Source organism: Myxine glutinosa, chromosome 7 (genome assembly GCF_964187855.1).
Source record: "Myxine glutinosa chromosome 7, kmMyxGlut1.1, whole genome shotgun sequence".
Taxonomy (NCBI): Eukaryota; Metazoa; Chordata; class Myxini; order Myxiniformes; family Myxinidae; genus Myxine; species Myxine glutinosa.
In genome coordinates this window covers 16,561,935-16,583,172 of record NC_136267.1, presented here as the reverse complement: position 1 = coordinate 16,583,172, position 21,238 = coordinate 16,561,935, and the positions used below count along the sequence as shown (strand labels likewise).

At 48.7% G+C, this 21,238-nt stretch overlaps 1 protein-coding gene across 1 annotated transcript in view; it reads right to left on the bottom strand.

The window, feature by feature from the left end:
• IFT46 (intraflagellar transport 46) overlaps window positions 1-21,238 on the bottom strand; it is a 69,936-nt gene that overhangs the window by 13,733 nt on the left and 34,965 nt on the right. Inside the window, exon 12 of the mRNA XM_068121861.2 lies at window positions 469-554. Within this exon, the coding sequence (XP_067977962.2) occupies window positions 469-554 (86 nt within the window). The remainder of the gene's footprint in view (window positions 1-468; window positions 555-21,238) is intronic.

Sequence of the window (21,238 nt, the reverse complement as noted above, 5' to 3'; positions counted from 1 at the left end):
ACTTCTCCATATACTGGAAGGCAAAAAACCACGTGTGACATTCAAAACCAGGTTGTAGTTTGCAAAACAATAAGTAAAAAACGAAATGGCTGCTGCTAATTCCTTAGTACAAATAAATACAGCTAGTCGCCAATTTACAATTCGTGGATCTTTATAAATACAATTTATAAATACAATTCGTGGATGCGTTCCTAAAAACACCGATGTTATGGGAATCTACATTCTTCGGATACGATTGTCCCATATACATAGTGTTATAATGGGGAATGTGTTGCCAGAGAAAACATTTTGGTCACCCTAACTTATCTTGACCTTCAAGTACATATTATGTATAATCCACATATGCTTGCCAATATCACGTGCAACCTTCAACTGAATCAGCGCACGCTACCATCAACTCTCATTTACTTTTTAAACCAGGTGTGATATCACCCTACTTCTCTGTACACCGCCACATAATCGTCTCACCGGAGAGTTCTTGAACTCGGAGTAGAGGGTGAAGAGAACGTGCAGCGACTGAACCCGGCTCTTATAGACGGGAATATCCAGAATCGCTGCAAATACAGGCGGGTGTGTATAAAACGTAAGTTTCCCATACTTTATACGAGCAATGAGCTCATCCTCATGGATGGTAGGAAGAGGAAGAGAGACTTGGAGCAGGTGATTACTATAACGCCGCTGTAAAACAAACAAACAAACAAACAAACAAACAATGTCTTCACTCTTAGGCATTGAGGTTAGGCATTGAGTTTAACCTCAATTGGTTAGAGGTTAAAAGGAGCAGGTACAAGATAAGTTATTATACGGTATAGATAAGGTTTAGGGATGAGTAAAAGAAGGAGATTGACAGATGATTGCACAGTTAGTTTATGATCTTGTGATAAACAAGATTGCATGCTAAACATCTCGCAGTGCCACGTCGAACCGTCCTGAGTAATTCTGACTCTTCTGCAGACTTTTCTACAGGTTACGTATTTCTTAGTTTATCAATCTATTACATAATCTGCAAAGTGTCTGTTAGTGCATATTAATGAGGCGTTCAAAGTCCTGCTCTTTATAAGAATACAATAGCAATGTCCGACCGAGTGGTTAAAGTCGCTGACTCGTAAGCTCGTGGATACCACTTAATCCCAGAGATAAAGTGTCACACTTGCACAGACATATAGAGTCACGTGAAAAAGTAAGTACACCCCATGTCAAGTTTTGACTTTTTCAACATATTTCAACATACAGCTATTTGATCTTCATTTCAACAATATTGATAGATAAAGGTGATATAATATAACAAATATCATGAAACATTTACATTTTGTAGTCCATTGTATAATTTAAATACACATAAATGCAAATTTCGCATGTGGAAAAAGTAAGTACACCCTTGGCTCTAATAGGTGGTATTGCCCCCTTGGGCAGAAACAACCTCAAGTAGGCGTTTCTTATAACTGTCTACCAGTCTCTGACATCGACTGGGAGAAATTTTTGCCCACTCCTCCATGCAGAATTCTTTCAGCTGTGCGATGTTTGAGGGGTTTCTTGCATGCACAGCTCGTTTCAAATCCCCCCACAACATCTCGATGGGATTTAGATTCGGACTTTGACTTGGCCATTCCAGAACCCTCCATTTCTTTCTTTTCAGCAATTCCTTGGTGGATTTACTGGTATGTTTAGGGTCATTGTCATGTTGCAAGGTCCACCTTCGGTTGAGCTTCAACTCTCCGACAGATGGCCTAACATTATCCTCAAGCACCCTCTGGTACAATGAAGAATTCATAGTGGATTCTATGATGGTGAGCTGCCCAGGCCCTGATGCAGCAAAGCTTCCCCAAACCATAATATTTCCACCACCATGCATTACAGTTGGTATCAGGTTCTTGTGGTCAAATGCTGTCTTCAGTTTTCACCAAACATGTCTTCTGGTACCGTGGCCAAATAGCTCTACCTTTGACTCATCTGTCCAGGGCACATTGTTCCAGAAGTGCTGGTCTTTGCCGAGGTGTTCATTGGCAAACTTTAGTATTGCCATGATGTTCTTTCTTGACAGGAAAGGTTTCCTCCTGGCACACCTCCCATGTAGATCAAATTTGTGCAGCCTCTTTCTAATGGTAGACTCGTACATTTTGACATCAACAGTGGCAAGAGCTATCTGTAGGTCCCGTGATGACATTCTGGGGTTCTTTGTGACTTCTTTCAGCATCTTGCGGTCTGCTCTCAGGCTGAACTTGCTGGGGCGGCCTGGCCTGAACAAGTTGGCAGTTGTTTGGAATCTTCTCCACTTGCAGATGATCTTCTGGACAGTCGAATGATTGATTTCAAATTGTTTGGAGATCTTTTTAAATCCCTTCCCAGACTTGTAGGCATCTATAACCTTCTTTCTGAAGGACTCAGAGAGCTCTTTTGATCTTGGCATGGTGACGCCGCACACTTCAACAACAAAGAGCAAACCAATCTAAATGTCTGAGGTTTAAATAAGACAGGTTCCTCCAAGATCCTCTCTAACGATGTTCTAATCATTTGCACCTGATCTGGTGCACCTGATTCTAATTTTAGGTGTTTGAAGTAGTGATAAATGTATGGGTGTACTTACTTTTTCCACATGTGAAATTTGCATTTATGTTTATTTAAATTATACAATGGACTACAAAATGTAAATGCTTCATGATATTTGTTATATTATATCACCTTTATCTATCAATATTGTTGAAATGAAGATCAAATAGCTGTATGTTGAAATATGTTGAAAAAGCACAAACTTTACATGGGGTGTACTTACTTTTTCACGTGACTGTATATATTATATATATATATATATATATATATATATATATATATATATATATATATATATATATATATATATATATATATATATATATATATATATATATATATATATATAGATGTCATAGTCTTTGGAGAAGAATACAGAAGATGCTATGCAAATTATAAAAAATATCAAATACGGCATTGATGTATATATCTACAATATATATATTGTTGCGGATTCGGGGGTCGGCTCTCCCCTTATCAAGGGGGGGTTAATCCCCTTGTCTTTTAAGCTGGCTGTCCCCCAATCCTGGAAATTACGACGCTCCTCCCGGTCGGTCTTGGGTAGGGTGATTGGTCAATTTGGCGTACCAAATACCTAATTACCAACCCCGACCGCGAGCAGGGAAATAACCCCTGCTCGAACCACGGATAAGATGGAATATTGCCGAGCGGTTAGCAATCCGCGATCCGAGCCGTTAACAAAGACTAACCCGATCCTGAGCGGTTCCAAAATAGTGCCACAGGTACTCAATTGAGAAAAGACGGAGGCGATCGAATAAGAGGAAACCAGAGTAAGAGAAGAACAAAGAGTGGGTTTATTAATTATGTACAAAACCAAAAGAAGAGGAAACGAAAGCATGTACAAGAAGAAGAAGAAACAAAAGGACACATGGCAGGCTTACCTATACAGTCTTACTTACAACCCCGGACAAACAGACAGACTCACGCGGGATGGTAGCTGGTAGGGGAGGAAGGTCCAGGCAGATGGGTCCAGGCAGGTAGGCTCCGTCCAGGTTCCGGGTCCGCGGGCGAAGAACGGCAGGCAGCTTCGCGTGTCGTTGGCGCGTGACCGGACCTTACATATGCGAGGGGCTGGAATGCCGCATACGTATAGCGTGCCGAACGCTCTCTCTCTCCCGATCAATCAAGGTCCGTATCAAACGGCAGTTCGTATCAAACGATGGTTCCCTGCGCAGTTCGTTGAAACAAGCGCACCTCCACATTGTCCCCTGGATAACGTTACAATCAGACGTCTCCGCGCAGTTCCTTCTTTTTTTTTTTTTTTTTTTTTTTTTGTATACAAGATCGAGGCTCGTGAAAGAGCAAACATTAATCACACAAAAAGACAAACCGACACACAAAACACAAAAAACAAGGGGAGCGGCAGACAAGATGGGGAGAGAGGGGGGAGGACACAAAAGAGAGGGGGAAGAAGGGGAAGGACACAAACACAACATTTGAGAGCAGGGACATCGGGAGGACTTGGGGGGAGGTGGGAGAGGATTAAAACATATGAACACTGCAAGGACTCTGGGGTGAATTACCGGGGGTAGAAAAGATCAAGGTTTTCGATGGGGGAAGATAAGAGATGGTGGTGAACAGCTGTTTTAAAGACCTGGAGGGAGGAGTGGGATTGAAGGGAGTGGGGGAGTTTGTTCCAGAGGCGGGAGAAAAGGGGAATGAAAGAGTGAAGGTGAGCAGAGAGCCTAGACTTTGGCAGTTTAACCATAAGAGGGTTGCAGGCAGATCTTGTGCGACCTGAAGGAATATTGGGGGGACAGAGCACAGAGAGAGCTGGGGGAGCAAGGCCGGAGAGGAGTCGGTAGAAGACAGAAAGACCACCTACCTGCCTGCGGTGAGTGAGTGAAAGGCCCTCAGAGATAGCTTCATCGCGGGAGATTCCAATGATTCTGAAAGCTTTGGATTCAACAGCGTGAAGCCGAGCCAGGTGTGAGGCAGGAGCACCAGCCCAGAGGGGGGAACAGTATTCCATTGAGCTGCGGATGAAAGCCTTGTATGTGGTGAGGAGCTCAGGTGTGCCAAGGAAGGACTTCGCACGACGGAGGATGCCCAGTCGGCGACTGGCTTTGGAGGCCAGCTTGGAAATGTGGTTTTCCCAAGAAAGATCATGGCAGATAGTGAGACCCAAAAGCTTGAGCGACAGAACTTCTTGGAGAGGATTGTTGAGAAAGTAGATGGGAGGGTTGTCCAGTCGGTCCTTTCGGAGAGACATTGTAAGAGTGTGAGATTTGTCAGGATTGAAAGACATGTTCCACTTGTTTGACCAGTCTGTGATTTTGTCCAGGTCTGCAGAGAGTGAGGAGGCTGCAGACTGCCGATCTGAGGGATGAGGAATGGAGCGACAGAGAGTAGAGTCGTCAGCAAAGAGATAGAGAGGATTTTCAAGAGAGTCAGAGAGATCATTGATGAAGACCAGAAAAAGCACAGGGCCCAGAACACTACCTTGGGGAACTCCAGCCTGAACAGGAAGAGGAGATGAGAGAAACCCATTCAGGGCCACACGTTGACTACGACCAGAGAGGAAGTCCGCCAGCCATGCGTGGAGATTTCCATGGATACCAAAGGAGGAGAGTTTGGAGAGCAGAGCAGGGTGCCAGACCGTATCGAAGGCACGTGAAATGTCAAGGGAGACAGCTCTAATTTCCTGTTTGGCGTTGAGGACCTCCATCCATTGTTGAGAAAGCAGAAGCAGCATGTCCAGAGTAGAGTGACCAGGTCTGAAACCAAATTGATGATCAGAGATCAAGCCATTGGAGAAGAGGAAAGATTTAATATCTGAAGCAATGATGGAATCCATGACTTTGCTGATAATTGGGAGAAGGCTGATTGGTCTGTAGTTGCTGGGATCTGTTTTTGCACCTTTTTTGTGCAAAGCGGTGATGTTGGCTGATTTCCAAGCAGATGGCAGATGACCTTGAGCAAAAGAGAGGGTGAAGAGAACAGAAAGAGGGAGTGAAAGAGCAGAAGAACATGATTTTAGGACCCGTGGGCTGATGCCGTCAGGACCAGTTGCAGAATCAGAGTCGAGGGTTGACAGAAACTTTTCCACCTTGTCAGGAGGAAAGGACACAGAGTCCAGGAGCAGCTTGGTACAACTGGGTACGGTGGGTACAGAGAGGGATGGGTTTGGGACACAAGATTTAGAGGCAAACACAGAGTTGAGGCATTCAGCTTTTTCACGTGCGGAGTCAGCCGTTAAGCCGTTTGAGGTGAGGGAGGGGATGGAGGGGGAACAAACACCAGAAACAGATTTGACCAGACGCCACCAGGATTTGGAAGAGGGAGACAGATAAGAGAGTTCGGTCTTGAGAATGGTGAGATATTGTTTCCTGGCTCTCCTGAGGGTGGACACACAATTGTTTCGGGCTTTGTGAAAGGAAATGAGATTTCCTTCCGTTGGATTTGCTTTCCAGGAGACGAAAGCAAGTTGTTTCAGGGCAACAGCCTCACCACAAGATTCCGTGTACCATGGACGGGAGGAAGGGTATGACAACTGAAGACGAGATGGTATAAATCTGTGCATGAGAGAGAGCAATTTACTTTGAAAGAATTCCCAGGATGAGTTGATGTCAGAGGCGGTAGAGATGGGAGACCAGTCCAGATGATTGATGGCTGCTTGAAGACCGTGCCAGTTGGCCTGAGTGAAATGCCAGACTCGTCGACGCTGAGGAGGCTCTCTGAGAATGGTCAGAGAGATGTCCACTTTGACAAGCACATGATCAGATGAGCCGATTGGAGCAGAAGAAGAGCAGCAGACATTTTCAGGGAAGTTTGTCATAACCAAATCCAGAAGAGAAGATGCTCCGTTGACTGAGATCCGGGTCGGGAAATTGACAGATTGTGTCAGTCCCAGTGAGTCGCAGAAGTCCTTTGCTGAAGAGCCATGGCTGGTGAGAGAGGTACCCACACCCAGCCAACTGGAATGGTGACAATTGAAATCACCACATATGAGGAAGAGAGAGTTGGGATGGGTAGATAGAAGTTGGTCCATATTATCAGACAGTGAGATGTAGATGGAGTCATCGCTGATTGGTGGACGGTACAACACACATATGAACAAAAGGTGGGAGCGAAGGGGAAGCCATATCCAAAGGTATTCCTGGGGGTGAGGTGGAGAGAGGGCAGTGGAGGGCGAGTGAGGAAGAGAGTTTTTTATAAAGATAGCAACCCCACCTCCAGGACGAGGCTCAGGTCTATCATACCGGAGGAGGGAGTAACCTGGGAGAGATACCAAGGCATCAGAGACATCATGAAGGAGGAAAGTTTCTGTTAAGCAGATCACATCTGGTTTGTCAGAAGCAACCTGTATGGAGAGGTCAGTCAAGTTTGAGCGAAGGCCCCGGATGTTTGAGGTCCATACCGTTAATGAAGAGGAAGGGGGAGCATCGGGTCCAGAACAGGGGGGGGGAGGGGTAGGGTAAGATGTGGAAGAGGAGGAAGAGGTAGGGAGAGCTGTTGAAGGTGTGTCAGAGATTTCAGAATAGCTTGGAGAAAGGGAAGAATGGGGCAGACAAAAGGTTTGATGGAGATTGGGTGAGGCACAGTGAGGTGTTATTTGAGGAGGGGGAAGAGCAAGGCAGGAGGTTTGGGGAGATGAAGGTGAAAGTTGGAAGGAGGAAGAAGCAGGGAGGATGCTTTGAGGAGGAGGGGTGAGAGGGGAGTCTAGGAGGGGAGCGAGGGAGAGTCTCGGAGGGGAGGGGTGTGGGGGGAGTTTAGGAGGGAGGGGAGGGAAGGGGCAAGGGGGGAGATTTGAAAGGGATGGGTGATGGGGAGGATTTGGAGGGGAGGGGTGAGATTGGATTTTGAAAAGTGTACGATTCATGGGAAACGAACATTTTTTGCAAAATGAGTTTGAGACCTTCGAGTCAAAAATACGTTTGAGGACACTGGAGGAGGGATGGAGTTCTGGATAGTTTATGGAATGTAGAAAGGAGGAACTGTAAGAGATGGTATTATATATATTTTTTGGAATGAATAGATTTGGTGAGCAAGACGAAAGCATCCTTTTGTAGGAAAAGAAGAAAAGGGTGTTATAATATATGAGAGAAAATAGTTGTTCAGGGGAGAGATTATACATTTCTAACCGCGTGATCGCGAATGAAGAACGAACGAACAAATAAGAACAACAAATAAACGAATAAGACCTGGGAAGGAAATATTTTTTTGGGTTTTTTTTTTTTTTTTTTTTGTGAGTACAGATATTAAACAAGGAGGACGGGGTGAACGACTGGGACGAAACAGAGAACGAAAATAAATTCAGCGCATTTGACGAATCGCTGAGAGAAAAACAAACCACAAGGTCTGAGACGGTACGGTAGTCTAAGCCTACGAGTACTCGGCCGCAGAATACTCGATACCATTAACCGACGATTTTGTATACATGAACGAAAAATTAGCACCGAAAATTTTTCCAAAAGATACGCTATAGGTACATACACCGAAAGATAGGTACAGTCTCGACAAAAACACAATTGAGAAATATCACTTAGCTTCGAAAGCGTGAGCGCATGGAGCAGCTTCGAAAAGACGTGATCTCGCGAGATCTCGCGAGATCTCTTTCAATCATAGCATGTGCTGTTGAAGGTGTGCCTCATAGCATTGTGCTGTTGAAGGTGTGCCTCACCCAATCTCCATCAAACCTTTTGTCTGCCCCATTCTTCCCTTTCTCCAAGCTATTCTGAAATCAATAGCAACGGTCCCCTGCGCAGTTCTGAAAGCAGTCCTCGCGCTTGCGCTTATATAACGCGCTTTGAAATCAATGCGCGCTTCATAGAGACGTGCCCGCCAGTGAGCTCACCTCAGCCCTGGTTGGATAGCGAGGGCTCACCGGCTCCGCTCTTGACGGCTCATTGACAGGGCTACGCCTCATTCTTGGCGCTCAGCCCCCTTCTTCTCCAAGCTTGACCGCGTGCGTAATGGCGTTTGGAGCGAGGCAGCGAACGCTGCTGGGCGAGCAGAGGCGCGTAATAGAATTTGGAGAGAGAGACTGGCAAAATGGACGGAATGGGGCCTATCTTATTTAATTAATGCAACGCAGATGCAACTATTAGGAACACAGCCTTAACTACCTACACACATACTAAGGAAATAACAAAGTTCCTATGGTGTCCTACGTGTTGCTTATGGACTAACTATGGGTGCAACCTTTGACCTTTTAAATGATGGGATATTTACAAGAGTTATTATTTATTTACAAACGTGAGGGGTTCTCAAAACCGCAACACTGCACCCTCCTTTCCTCCAGGCCCGTCCCGGGCTGAAACAACTTAAACTTCGTGTGACACTTAGGTGTGTTTCCCCTCTACTTTTAACCTCACCCTGAGTGCGACAGTTTTAACACTAAATATGTCCCGCCTGCTGCGTTGCATTCTACCTAACAGACTCATGCCCACAGACTAACCGAATTGCGGAATTATTCTGAAATTACACATTTAGCCGGTGGGGAGCATTATTTACAAAAACACTACTATTTTGATTATTTACAACTACAACCCAGGACCTGTCTTTTGTGGGAAGAGAAAAAGATCTTTTGATAAGAGGAAAAATACCACACTGCACTGCACTGATACACCATACCATATGCACCAATATGCACCAATAATAAAAATGCACCAAAAGCACCAAAAAGCACCATCATGAAAAAAATGCACAAAACACACATTTTAAAATAATAAAATGGTGTCTTCTTCTTCTCTGCTCTGCTGGGCCGCTGGTTCTGGTTGTCGATGGATCTTCTTGCTTGATGTTATTTAAGAATAAAAGGGCACACCCCGTGTCCGCTTTTTATTATTTCTGGCCAGCAGGGCCAACTTAGGTGGGCCACCTGCGTGGCATGGCGGCCACTTAAAACACAGTGGTCCGCAATCAGACACCGCTGGCCACAGTGGCCGGTCCCAGCAGAGACGCCAGGCCACAGTACGTGTGGTCCATAAGGTGGTGCTCGGCCACAGAATGTGTGGTCTATATGGTGCATCAGTGCAGGCCGGAGGCAGCGGAGGTGCGGGCACACAACTGCAGTCACCTGCGCACTCCCCCCGGGCCCAAAAAAAACAAATCCATGAGTGGGGGAAGGAGGACAAGCAAAGCAGCGGGCAGGGCCGCAAGGGTACACATCAATACGAAATAATGCAGACACGAAGGGCGCGGGAGAGCGAGCTAAGAAAGCTCGTCCCTATCCGTTCGTCACCCCCCCATGTCACCTACCCTGCCCTTGCCCTTACCCATATTTACACAATTTACAAATCCGTCTCTACGTCTTGTCTTTCCCATCCCCTTATGCCAAATCCGTCATCAATCCCTCCTAAGGAGGAAGAGATGGAATCCAAACAATGTCCCCCCCACGTCATGATGCGTCTCACATTTCCAAATATTTGCCAAAACATGGTGTGGAGTTTATCACCTTAGGTGAGTGGATGCGGATGGTGCGAAGAGACTTTCATTCTATCTATCCTTCTAAATGACATTAACTCAGTTACTCTACCCAGGGTCTTGCCCTGCAAAACCATTGGCCATCTTTGCTCTATGCGGTTCTAAAAACCAATTCCCATTGAACATACTGTGGCGCTCACCAATTTGGGGTCTCACTCCCCCGGTTTTTCAACCTGTGCCCTCGCACAATTTCATGGCTGGGTCGTGTGGCTCACCAGTAGGTCCGCTCACCTGCACACCTCCACCACTGTACGTTGCCACCCGAGCTTACCTGCTCCTCACCCTAACCTACCTGGGGAAGGCCCTCCCTGGCACTTACACCCTCGATGCCCTCTATGGCACTGGGCTACCCGGGTCCGTCCTCCGGATCCTCGGGCCTCGCTGGTCCGTCCTCTACCTCTGGACTCTAACCTGGCTCCCAGAGCCTACCTGCGGCCTCACCTGGCCGACAGACTAACAGTGGCAGAGTGCCCAACCAACCATTCTCACTAACAGGCCACACGCCCAGCCATTTCACTCCACTAATGCACCGATCAAGCAGTACTCTGCTACCTTCGCACCACAGATGCCAATATCCAACCACAATTTACCTACTCCCTCTACCTACTTTTAAATTACCCTCCCAGGGTGTTCGTGAAGGGGTCCATCCTTCCCCCATCCACTCCTTCGCACCATACACTCCACTCCACGTATTCCACACTCCCACTCCACACCATTCATTCCAGACCATTTATTCCATACCATCTATTCCATCCAACCATTCTCCATACACCTGTATTTCACTTGCACACCTTGCAAGTCAATCACTCAATGCACAATCACACACATCCTCGATACTCTGCTCAATACACTTTCACTTCTCCAAACCATTGCCTTATTTCATCACCAGCACTACCGGGAACTTCCATACCAATTCCTCATTTCATCACCCTCACTACAAACACACTGCATCATTTAATCTACCTGGTTTTCCCTCTAACTTAGTGCTTCCCTGTCATCCCTTATACTATTGCACATCCCATGTCATTATCATCCATCTACTCTACCTACGTCCCCACTACCTGTACAGTGTCACTACTTAAATCTAAGGTCACCTATGGTCATCTCTAGGGCCCTAACATTATTATCCTAACCCTCCTGGGCTAGTTTATAGCGCCACCCCATAAAACTACAGCTCCTTTGCCCAAATACAGTGGTAATGTGAGGGATGGCAGATTTACCATCCCTCGACATCGGGCATCTCCCCCTATCACCCCCCAGTCCTCTCGCACTATGAGCCCCCATCATGTGAGGTACTGGGTCCCACCTCGGCGTCTAAAGCCGAGGCGATCCACAAGGGCGCCTGCTCGCCGGTGTAGGGTCTTATCCGGTCGGCATGGACGATCCGAGGGAGGGCTCGTGGCCCCACCTTGATCTTAACGACCACGTCACAGACTTGCGACAGGACGACCCCCGGGCCTTGCCAGGGAGAGGTGAGTTTGGGGCACCTACCCTTCCACCTCCGGGGATTGAAGAACCAAATCTTCATCCCCGGAGCGTACTGACTCCCCTGGCTCCGGTGGTCGTACATGCGCTTCATCTTGGCCCCCACCAGCTGGAGCTGGCGGCGGACGAAGGCATGGACCCTCTCCATGCCTTCTTCCAGGTGACGTGCATAGCCCTCCGTCGGCGGGATATCAGTGGTCTCTGGCACGGGACCGCATAGCAAGTCGGCGGGAGCCCGCAACTCCCGCCCATACATAAGCAACGCTGGACTGCATGCGGTGGCCCCATGCTGGCTGGTTCGGTAGGCCATTAACAAATACAGGAGATGTTCGTCCCAGTCATCCTCACGGGTGGTGGTGAACAATGCTAGTTGTTGTACCAATGTTCGGTTGAACCTTTCCACCATCCCGTCAGATTGTGGCCGCAAGGGCGTTGTCCTTGTCTTTCTAATTGACAGGAGTCTGCACACATCTTTTAGCAATTGACTTTCAAAATTTCGACCCTGATCGGTGTGCAGCTCCTGTGGAATCCCATGCCGACATACAAATCCTTCCACGAAGGCCTGTGCTACCACCCCGGCTTCTTGGTTGGGGAGGGCATAGGCCTCCGGCCACTTGGTGAAATAGTCCATTACAACAAGGATGTACTTATTACCTTGGCGGGTGCGGGGTAGTGGTCCTAGAATATCCATGGCCACCCGCTCAAGGGGGGCCCCCACCTGGTGTAATCGAAGGGGGGCCCTCATCCTCCATGCTGGTCCCTTTTTGGCAGTACAGGCGTCACATCTCCGACACCAGTCCTGTATGTCGCGCCCCATATTTACCCAATAGAACCTCCGGCAGACCCGAGATGTTGTCTTTGTCCTGCCCAAATGGCCGCCGGAGCGGGTACCATGCACCTGCTGTAATATTGTGTTCTTAAATTTGTCTGGGACTATCACCAGCCAGGAAGTTCTCTCAGAGGGAACCTCCACCCACTTGCGATACAAGATGTTGTCTTTCAATTCCAGGGTCTGCCACTGAGCCCAATATGCCTTTGTTGGCACCCCGAGGGGGGTGACCTCTTCCCCATTAGGTCTTTGTCCCAATCGAACCCATTCGTACACCGGTCCCAGGATGGGATCCTCCCGCTGGGCCGTGCTCCAAGCCAATGTTCCAAATTATTCAGCTGCGGTTAGTGGCAAAATTGGCCCTCTCACCCGGGTTGCACGGACTACGAGAGTAGGGGCGGAATCACCCAATTGCTCCCTCTCCTCGTGTCTCGCACAAAATTTGCAGTTTTCCCCCAAACAAGGACGCCGAGAGAGTGCATCGGCATTCCCATGGGCCTTCCCAGCCCTATGGGTCACACTGAAATCGTACTGCTGCAACTTTTCCAACCACCTTGCAATTTGGCCCTCCGGTTCCTTGAACCGAAGGAGCCATTGCAAGGAGGAATGGTCAGTTCGAACCAAAAATTTCCGCCCGTTCAAGTACGGGTGGAAATGGCTCATGGCAGCCAGCATAGCCAATAGTTCCTTGCGAATGACGCAATAATTTCGTTCGGGCCTACTCATGGCCCAACTATAATACGCGATCACTCTCTCCACGCCCTCCTGTGGCTGAGACAAAACTGCGCCCAATCCTTCCTGGCTTGCATCCGTGTCCAGGGTAAATGTCCCGTCACTAGTGGGGTAAGCTAGAACGGGTGCGGATGTCAAACACCCCTTCAATGCGAGGAAGGCCTCCTGGCACTCCCTTGTCCAATTAAATCTCGTCCCCTTCTCCGTAAGCCGGTGAAGGGGCCGGGCCAACTCTGCAAATTTTGCCACAAAGCGCCGGTAGTAGGAGCAGAGTCCCAAAAATCCCCGCACCTCCTTGATGGTACGTGGTGTGGACCACTCCTCCACTGCTGTAATTTTGCCTGGGTCGGTTTTTACCCCCTCGCGACCGATAACGTGACCTAAATAGGCCACCTCTCTTGCGAACAAAGTGCACTTATATCCTCCCCCATCTCTCCCATTTCTTTCTTAGATGCCGCCCTCATTTGCTCCAATTCGTTCTTTTGGGCGTCCAAATAGCTTTCCAGCCCGTTCTTTACCTCCTCTATCTGATCCCCCATTTGTTTGATTTCCCGGGCGGATTGATCTCCCATTTCCCTCAATTTGCCCCCCATTTTATCTTCTAACCCTGTTAACCCGTTCTTCATCCCTTCCATTTGGTTCTCCTGGGCGGCCATTCTGTTTTCCAGCCCCGTTAACCCTTCGTTCATTTGGCTACTCACGTCCTCCAATCAGGCCCCGAATTTACCTTCTAACCCCCCTATTTGGTCTCCCATATAATTTCTCAACCCCCAATTTGGTCTCCCATATCATTTCTCAACCCCCCAATTTGGTCTCCCATATCATTTCTCAACCCCCCAATTTGGTTCTCTAATCCCCCAATTTGGTTTCCCATTTGCTCCCCCATTCTATCCATTTTGGCACCCAGTTGGGTCAGGAACAATCTGAGGTCAAACCCCATTTGCACAGCGGCCCCAGCCGCCACCGCGGGCTCGGCCTCCGCCGCCATGTGTGCGGCGCCGCCATTTTGCGCGCCTTCAACCCCCGCTACAGCATCCTCATTGCTTTCCTCCTCCATCTCTCCCAATTGCTCCCTGGGGTCCTGGGTTGACTCTAACCCTTCCTCTATCTCTTCATTTCCCGCCACCGGCATCCGATCGCCTTGATTATCCATGGCACGATTTAAAATTTAGATGTTATAATAAAATTTCGGCCGCTCAAAATTTTGACCAAATTTTTCAGATATATTAAAATTTGGTTCGGGTCCAATCCCACTCCCAGACACCAATTGTTGCGGATTCGGGGGTCGGCTCTCCCCTTATCAAGGGGGGGTTAATCCCCTTGTCTTTTAAGCTGGCCGTCCTCCAATCCTGGAAATTATGACGCTCCTCCTGGTCGGTCTTGGGTAGGGTGATTGGTCAATTTGGCGTCCCAAATAGCTAATTACCAACCCCGACCGCGAGCAGGGAAATAACTCCCACTCGAACCACGGATAAGATGGAATATTGCCGAGCGGTTAGCAATCCGCGATCCGAGCCGTTAACAAAGACTAACCCGATCCTGAGCGGTTCCGAAATCGTGCCACAGGTACTCAATTGAGAAAAGACGGAGGCGATCGAATAAGAGGAAACCAGAGTAAGGGAAGAACAAAGAGTGGGTTTATTAATTATGTACAAAACCAAAAGAAGAGGAAATGAAAGTATGTACAAGAAGTAGAAGAAACAAAAGGACACAGGGCAGGCTTACCTATACAGTCTTACTTACAACCCCGGACAAAGACAGACTCACACGGGATGGTAGCTGGTAGGGGAGGAAGGTCCAGGCAGATGGGTCCAGACAGGTAGGCTCCCTCCAGGCTCCGGGTCCGTGGGCGAAGAACGGCAGGCAGCTTCGCGTGTCGTTGGCGCGTGACCGGACCTTACATATGCGAGGGGCTGGAATGCCGCGTACGTATAGCCTGCCGAACGCTCTCTCTCTCCCAATCAATCAAGGTCCGTATCAAACGGCAGATCATATCAAACGATGGTTCCCTGCGCAGTTCGTTGAAACAAGCGCGCCTCCGCGCTGTCCCCTGGATAACGTTGCAATCAGACGTCTCCGCGCAGTTCCTTCAATAGCAACGGTCCCCTGCGCAGTTCTGAAAGCAGTCCTCACGCTTGCGCTTATATAACGCGCTTTGAAATCAATGCGTACTTCATAGAGACACGCCCGCCAGTGAGCTCACCTCAGCCCTGGTTGGATAGCGAGGGCTCACCGGCTCCGCCCTTGACGGCTCGTTGACAGGGCCATGCCTCGTTCTTGGCGCTCAGCCCCCTTCTTCTCCAAGCTTGAACGCGGGCGTAATGGCGTTTGGAGCAAGGCAGCGAACGCTGCTGGGCGAGCAGAGGCGCGTAATAGAATTTGGAGAGAGAGACTGGCAAAATGCACGGATTGGAGCCTATCTTATTTAATTAATGCAACGCAGATGCAACTATTGGGAACACAGCCTTAACTAGACACATACTAAGGAAATAACTGAAAGTTCCTATGGTATCCTACGTGTTGCTTATGGACTAACTATGGGTGCAACCTTTGACCTTTTAAATGATGGGATATTTACAGGAGTTATTATTTATTTACAAAAGTGAGGGGTTCTCAAAACCGCAACAATATATATATATATATATATATATATATATATATATATATATATATATATATATATATATATATATATATTTATATCTATCTATAATTCCAGTAATCTCTGTGTGTGTGTCTGTGTGTGTGTCTGTGTGTGTGTATGCGACCGCTGTTTCTCGACAACTACCGGTCCGATATACTTGAAACTTGCCAGGTATATTGCTGGGGACCCGAGGATGTGCCTTTTCAAGGTTTTAAATTAATCGGACAAGTAGTTACCGAGCTATGCCGATTTCTTTACCAAACTCCGCAAGCCGTTCGCTTTGGACCAAACCATTTCATGTAAATAGAGGGGGGGGATTGTCACCGTACTCGCAAGCCGTTCGCTTTGGACCAAACCATTTCATGTAAATAGAGGGGGGGGGATTGTCACCGTACTCGCAAGCCGTTCGCTTTGGACCAAACCATTTCATGTAAATAGAGGGGGGGGATTGTCACGTACTCGCAAGCCGTCCGCTTTGGCTTTGCGAATGAACCAAACCATTTCATGTAAATAGAGGGGGGGGATATAATTTTAGATATATATATAGTACGGGCATGCCCTAGTATATATAATTTCAGTTCTCCAGCTTTCAATGAGCGCACGAAATGACGTCACTGCCATGTACGATATACCAGAGATAATGTGCTGTGTGGCAGACGGTACTTATCGCTCCCATTAAGGTACAGCATAGCTGGATGGGATACCTAAAATACCAGAGATAATGTGCCATGTGGCAGATGGTTCTGATCGCTCCCATTAGGGTACAGCAAAGCTGGATGGGATACCTTAATGGCGGTTCACCACTGATGGTATGAAATTGCATAGTAACTGATGTGTGTGTGTGTGTGTGTGTGTGTGTGTGTGTGTGTGTGTGTGTGTGTGTGTGTGTGTGTGTGTGTGTGTGTGTGTGTGTGTGTGTGTGTGTGTATATATATATATATATATATATATATATATATATATATATATATATATTGTTGCGAATATGGAATTTGGCCTCCATATCCGCTTGTAAATATTCCCCTATTTCCCCAATACTCCCCAACTATCCCCAATCCCCCATTCCCTAGTCCCATTGTCTGTAAACAACACTCTGTAGAACCGACCTTCCCCTTTTTCCCCCATTAAATGTCGTGCCCAGGTCCACCGCATCTCACGTAGACAACTTTCGGACATCTTGCTAGTTATTCTTAGTCTATGTCAGTTAAGGACTCCTTTCCATTAATTCTGACTCTTCGTTGCACCAGAATGTGATTATATGGCACCAGTAGTGAGTTTAGGACCTTCCCATACCTCCTTCCATCTTCTTCCCCAAACAACAACAACAACAACAACTACAGCTACAACAACAACTACAACCACGGCGCGCGGGGGGAGTGTGCGTCCTCCCACCAGCTCGGTTAGCCGCCATGACCATGCGCTCCACGGGGTTACCACGAAGGGGCTCCCTGTCAGCCCCTCGTCAAGGGCGGAGCCGGTAACCCCCCCCGCATGCACCCAATGAGAAGCAACGAGCCGATTCCATCTGGGGCGGAGCTAACGAGCCGAGGGCGTGTCACTCCCCGCCGGATATACGCAGCGACTTACCGGATGTGAGGTGAGATGCGCCCCGAGCTTGAGAAGACAAGAGAGCCACCTCCGAGCGCTGAGAGACCTCCTGCATCTTTTGGGCCGCGCTATCCTGTCCCTGAGCACAAGGTGCACCTTGTGCTGGCCATCGAATACCCGCTTTCCTTGCCATCAATCCCCGTGTGAGTCAGTTTTGTCCTGTTTATCTGTGGTCTGTCGGGTTAATATAAGATTGTGTCTAAGTGCCTATCTTCCTTTGCTGTCCCTCTTGTAGTTGTAATCTAACCTTCCGAACGAATATAATCTCCTCCGGAGGTCTTGAGAACCGTATCCCTGGTGTCGTGTCATTTTAATCCCAGCCGTGTGTCTTTTCCTTCATTGATCTAGCGTAGCGCGATTAGTCAACGTTCGGGTATAATCGGGTAACTTGTGCAGACGTGGTCATACCAAACCGCTCGGTAAATAACATCTAAGCCGCGTCAGTAACAATTGGTGTCGAGGAGTGGAATTCGAACCCGGGACTAAATTTATTAGGCCCAAATTTGTAGTAGAATCAATTCGGAGCGCGTTTCCCGCGCGAAATTATAACGGCGAAATTTGATTTTGTTATACGAAAATAAAAACCCGAATTTTGAAAGTCGCGCTATGGCAGACCAAGACAGCTGGGGTCCGGTAGTGGAGAGTGAGGCAGGGTCGGTCCAGGACCAAATTGAGGGACGCGAGGAGAGCGAAGCAGTGAGGGCGGCAGGGTCGCAAAATAGCGTTGTCACGCACGAGGTGGCCACGGCGTCCACGCCCGCGACCGTGGCAGCGCCCCTGGTGGATCCGAACCTTTTTATGTTGCAAATGAGGGCCCTTATGGAACAAATGGGTGAGCGATTGGAGAACCAAATGGGGGTAATGAGGGACGAAGCGAGGGGTACTGGTGAGGGATTAGACAATAATTTTAAGGGATTAGACGAGAAATTTGGGAAATTAGACAATAGATTAGGGGAAATACAGGAGGGGTTAATGGGGGTAGAAAACAGAATGGCCGCTCAAGAGAATCAAATGGAAGGGATGCAAAAAGGGTTAGAGGGGTTAGAAAACACCATGGAAGGCAAATTGAGGGACATGAGGGACCAAGCGGAAAGGGAAGTTAACCAAATGGGGCAGCAGATAGAGGGGGTCAGAATGGGGGTAGAAGCCAAACTGGATGCTCACAGGGAGGAAATGGAGCAGATGAGGGTGGCATCTGGGCAGGAGATGCAAGTGATGGGAGAGGAGATCAGAAGAGGAGTGAGTGAGGAGGTCGGAGGAGTGCGCGAGGAGGTGAGGCACTGTAAGGAGCACATGGAGAAGGAGGTGAGAAAGGGGACTGTAAAGTTACAAGGGGGCATAGAGGTCCTGACGCAGGAGGTGGAACAGCTGACGGAGGGACAAAAAGAAGTAACGGAGCAGGTTCAAAGGAACACTGCGGTATTAGGAGGTTTAAAAGCGACACAGAAAGAACTAAAAGATGACTTGGTAGCGACGAAGAGGGAATGTCAGATGGTACGTGAGGGACTGACAACGAGGTTGGACGAGGTGATAGAGGTAATGGAGACGAAGGACCGGCAGGTGAGGACGCACCTGGAAACGGTCAAGGTAGCCTTAGAGGATGAGCTTGAGGAGACGTACCGGGGAATAAAAGAGGTGAAGCAGAAATTAGAAGAAGTGGAAGAAGGCGTGAGCGAAATTAAGAAGCGACGGAGAGAGGATAAGAAAGAGATAAAAGAAGAGATAAAAGAATTGGTCCAAAGTCTGTGTTTGGATCGTGATGATGTGCTCATTAACCGGATGAGGGATTCGCAGGTGATGGAGGAGAAGCGAAGAGAAAGAGGACCCGGTGTAAGTGGTGACCAATATGGTCGTGCGTATGATGCGCCAGGGGATTTAATAAGCTTGGGGGTCGAGATAGACCCGGGTGTTCGTGAGAGGCCGTTGGTGAAGTGTGCGACAGGTCTGGTGTGCGAAAGAGGAGGTGTGCGAGAAAGTCCGACTCTGGGGTGTGTGAGGAAAAAGTGTGTGCCAAGGAGTGAGGGTGCTGGCGAGAGTGAGTCGGTCGTAGCGCGTGTGCGAGGGGGCACATGGAAGCGCGGTGTGGTGAGTGTTACAGAGGGTGTGACGGGAGAGTGTGCGCAAGAGTGTGCGCGAGAAAGGTGTGTGACGGACAGGTGCATGGGGAAAGAGTGCGCTGTCAAAGGCAAGGAAGAATGCACACCTGTGGTGAGTGTTACAGAGGGTGTAACGGGAGAGTGTGCGCGAGAAAGGTGTGTGACGAACAGGTGCATGAGGAAAGAGTGCGCTGTCGGGAGTAAGGGTGAGTGCGTTGTCAAGAATGGAGGTGAGAGTAGTGAGAGTGACAAGGAGAGTGAGTTGGTTGTGACAGGTGAGCGAGGATGTACACCTGGGATGGAAGGATGCACACCTGGAATGGTAGAGCGTGAGTGGGAATGCACGCTGGAATTGGTAGTGAGGCACGTGGTAGGATGTGCGAGTGAGGGCACACCTGTGATTGTCACAGAGGAGGTGACCGAGGAGGGGGTGCGAAGAGGTGTGTTGGTGAGGTGTGCTACCAACGAATGTGTGCCAAAGTGTTCGGTGGTCAGGTGTGTGACCAGGGCTGTGAGTAGAATGGGTGTACCTGGGTGTGTAAGGAAAGGTAGCATGGGAACGGCTGGATGTGTGAGCAAGGAACGGGCTGCGGGGTGTAAGCGTCCAGGTGAAGCATCGACGTTAGACGGGTTAGAGGTTAGGTCGACTTTTAGCCGAAGCGGGCCCTCGGTGCGTGCCGGGCCTCGCTTTGAACGGCCGCGTCCGTGCTCCACTAGGCGGAGCGGGCAGCCCGATAGAAAGGGTCGTCATGGCGACCACTTTTTGTTGAGGCATTCCGGCAGGTCGAGATCGAGCCATGGGATGGCTCCACGCCGAGGTGGTGCGTGGGATCTCTGCCCGGGTAAGCCCCCGTCCCTGCCCCGAATGCCGGACGCATCCAGCCGCCGGCACAAAACAACCAGCATTCATTGCTCGGCTTTACGAAGCCGGGCTTTGGACAGGAATTGGCGCACCGAGAGGCATTAGTGAGTAGACTGGGTGATGAGGTTAGTGTTTTGGACCCAAAATTAGAAAAAAAAACAAAATTTGATGATTGGCAAGGGATTGGCAGTAGTGATTGGCAGATGATGGGTAGTGATTGGCAAATTTTTGATTTGTTGAAATTTGATGTGCAAAATTGGTAGTGAGAGACCCCCGATGTGGTGGGATGGCAAATCCACCATCCTTCCCATAGTGGGGGCAAAGGAGCACTAGATTATGGGGTGTATGGCAGTGAAAACTAGCCCGGGTGGGTTAGGTTATATTGTAGGGATCTAGAAGAGATTGACATTAGGTGACGTTAAGGTTAGTTAGTGACTGATACCTGTAGTGGGGACGCAGGTAGATTAGTATGGATGATAATGACGTGGGAGCGCAATAGGTTAAAGGGACGACTGGGAAGCGCAAGTTTCAGAGGGGAGTAGTTAGCTGAGATGATGCCGTGTGTGTGAGGATTGAACAGGTGAGGATTGAACAGGTGTGATCGAACAGGTGTGATTGCACAGGTGTGCAACTGGACAGGTGTGTGGAACAGTGTGTGAGTAATGAGTGTTGTGGATCAGCGCGAATGCGCTTGGGGAGAGAAGGGTGCAGGTGGCACCAGGTGTGAGAGCACAGGTGTGCAAGTACAGGTGTGTGGAGAGAGTTGGAGTAAGTGGTACGGAGTGGTGTGCATGGTGCGAAGGTGTGGATGGGGGAAGAGTGGACCCTTTTCACGAGTACCCGGGGCGGGTAGTGTAAGTGTTAGGTAGAGGGTACAGGTAAATTGTGGTTGGATATTGGCATCTGTGGTGCGGGTGACAGAATGGTATTGTGAATGGGTGCATTAGTGTTGTGGAAATGGCTGGGCGTGTAGCCTGTTAGTGTGT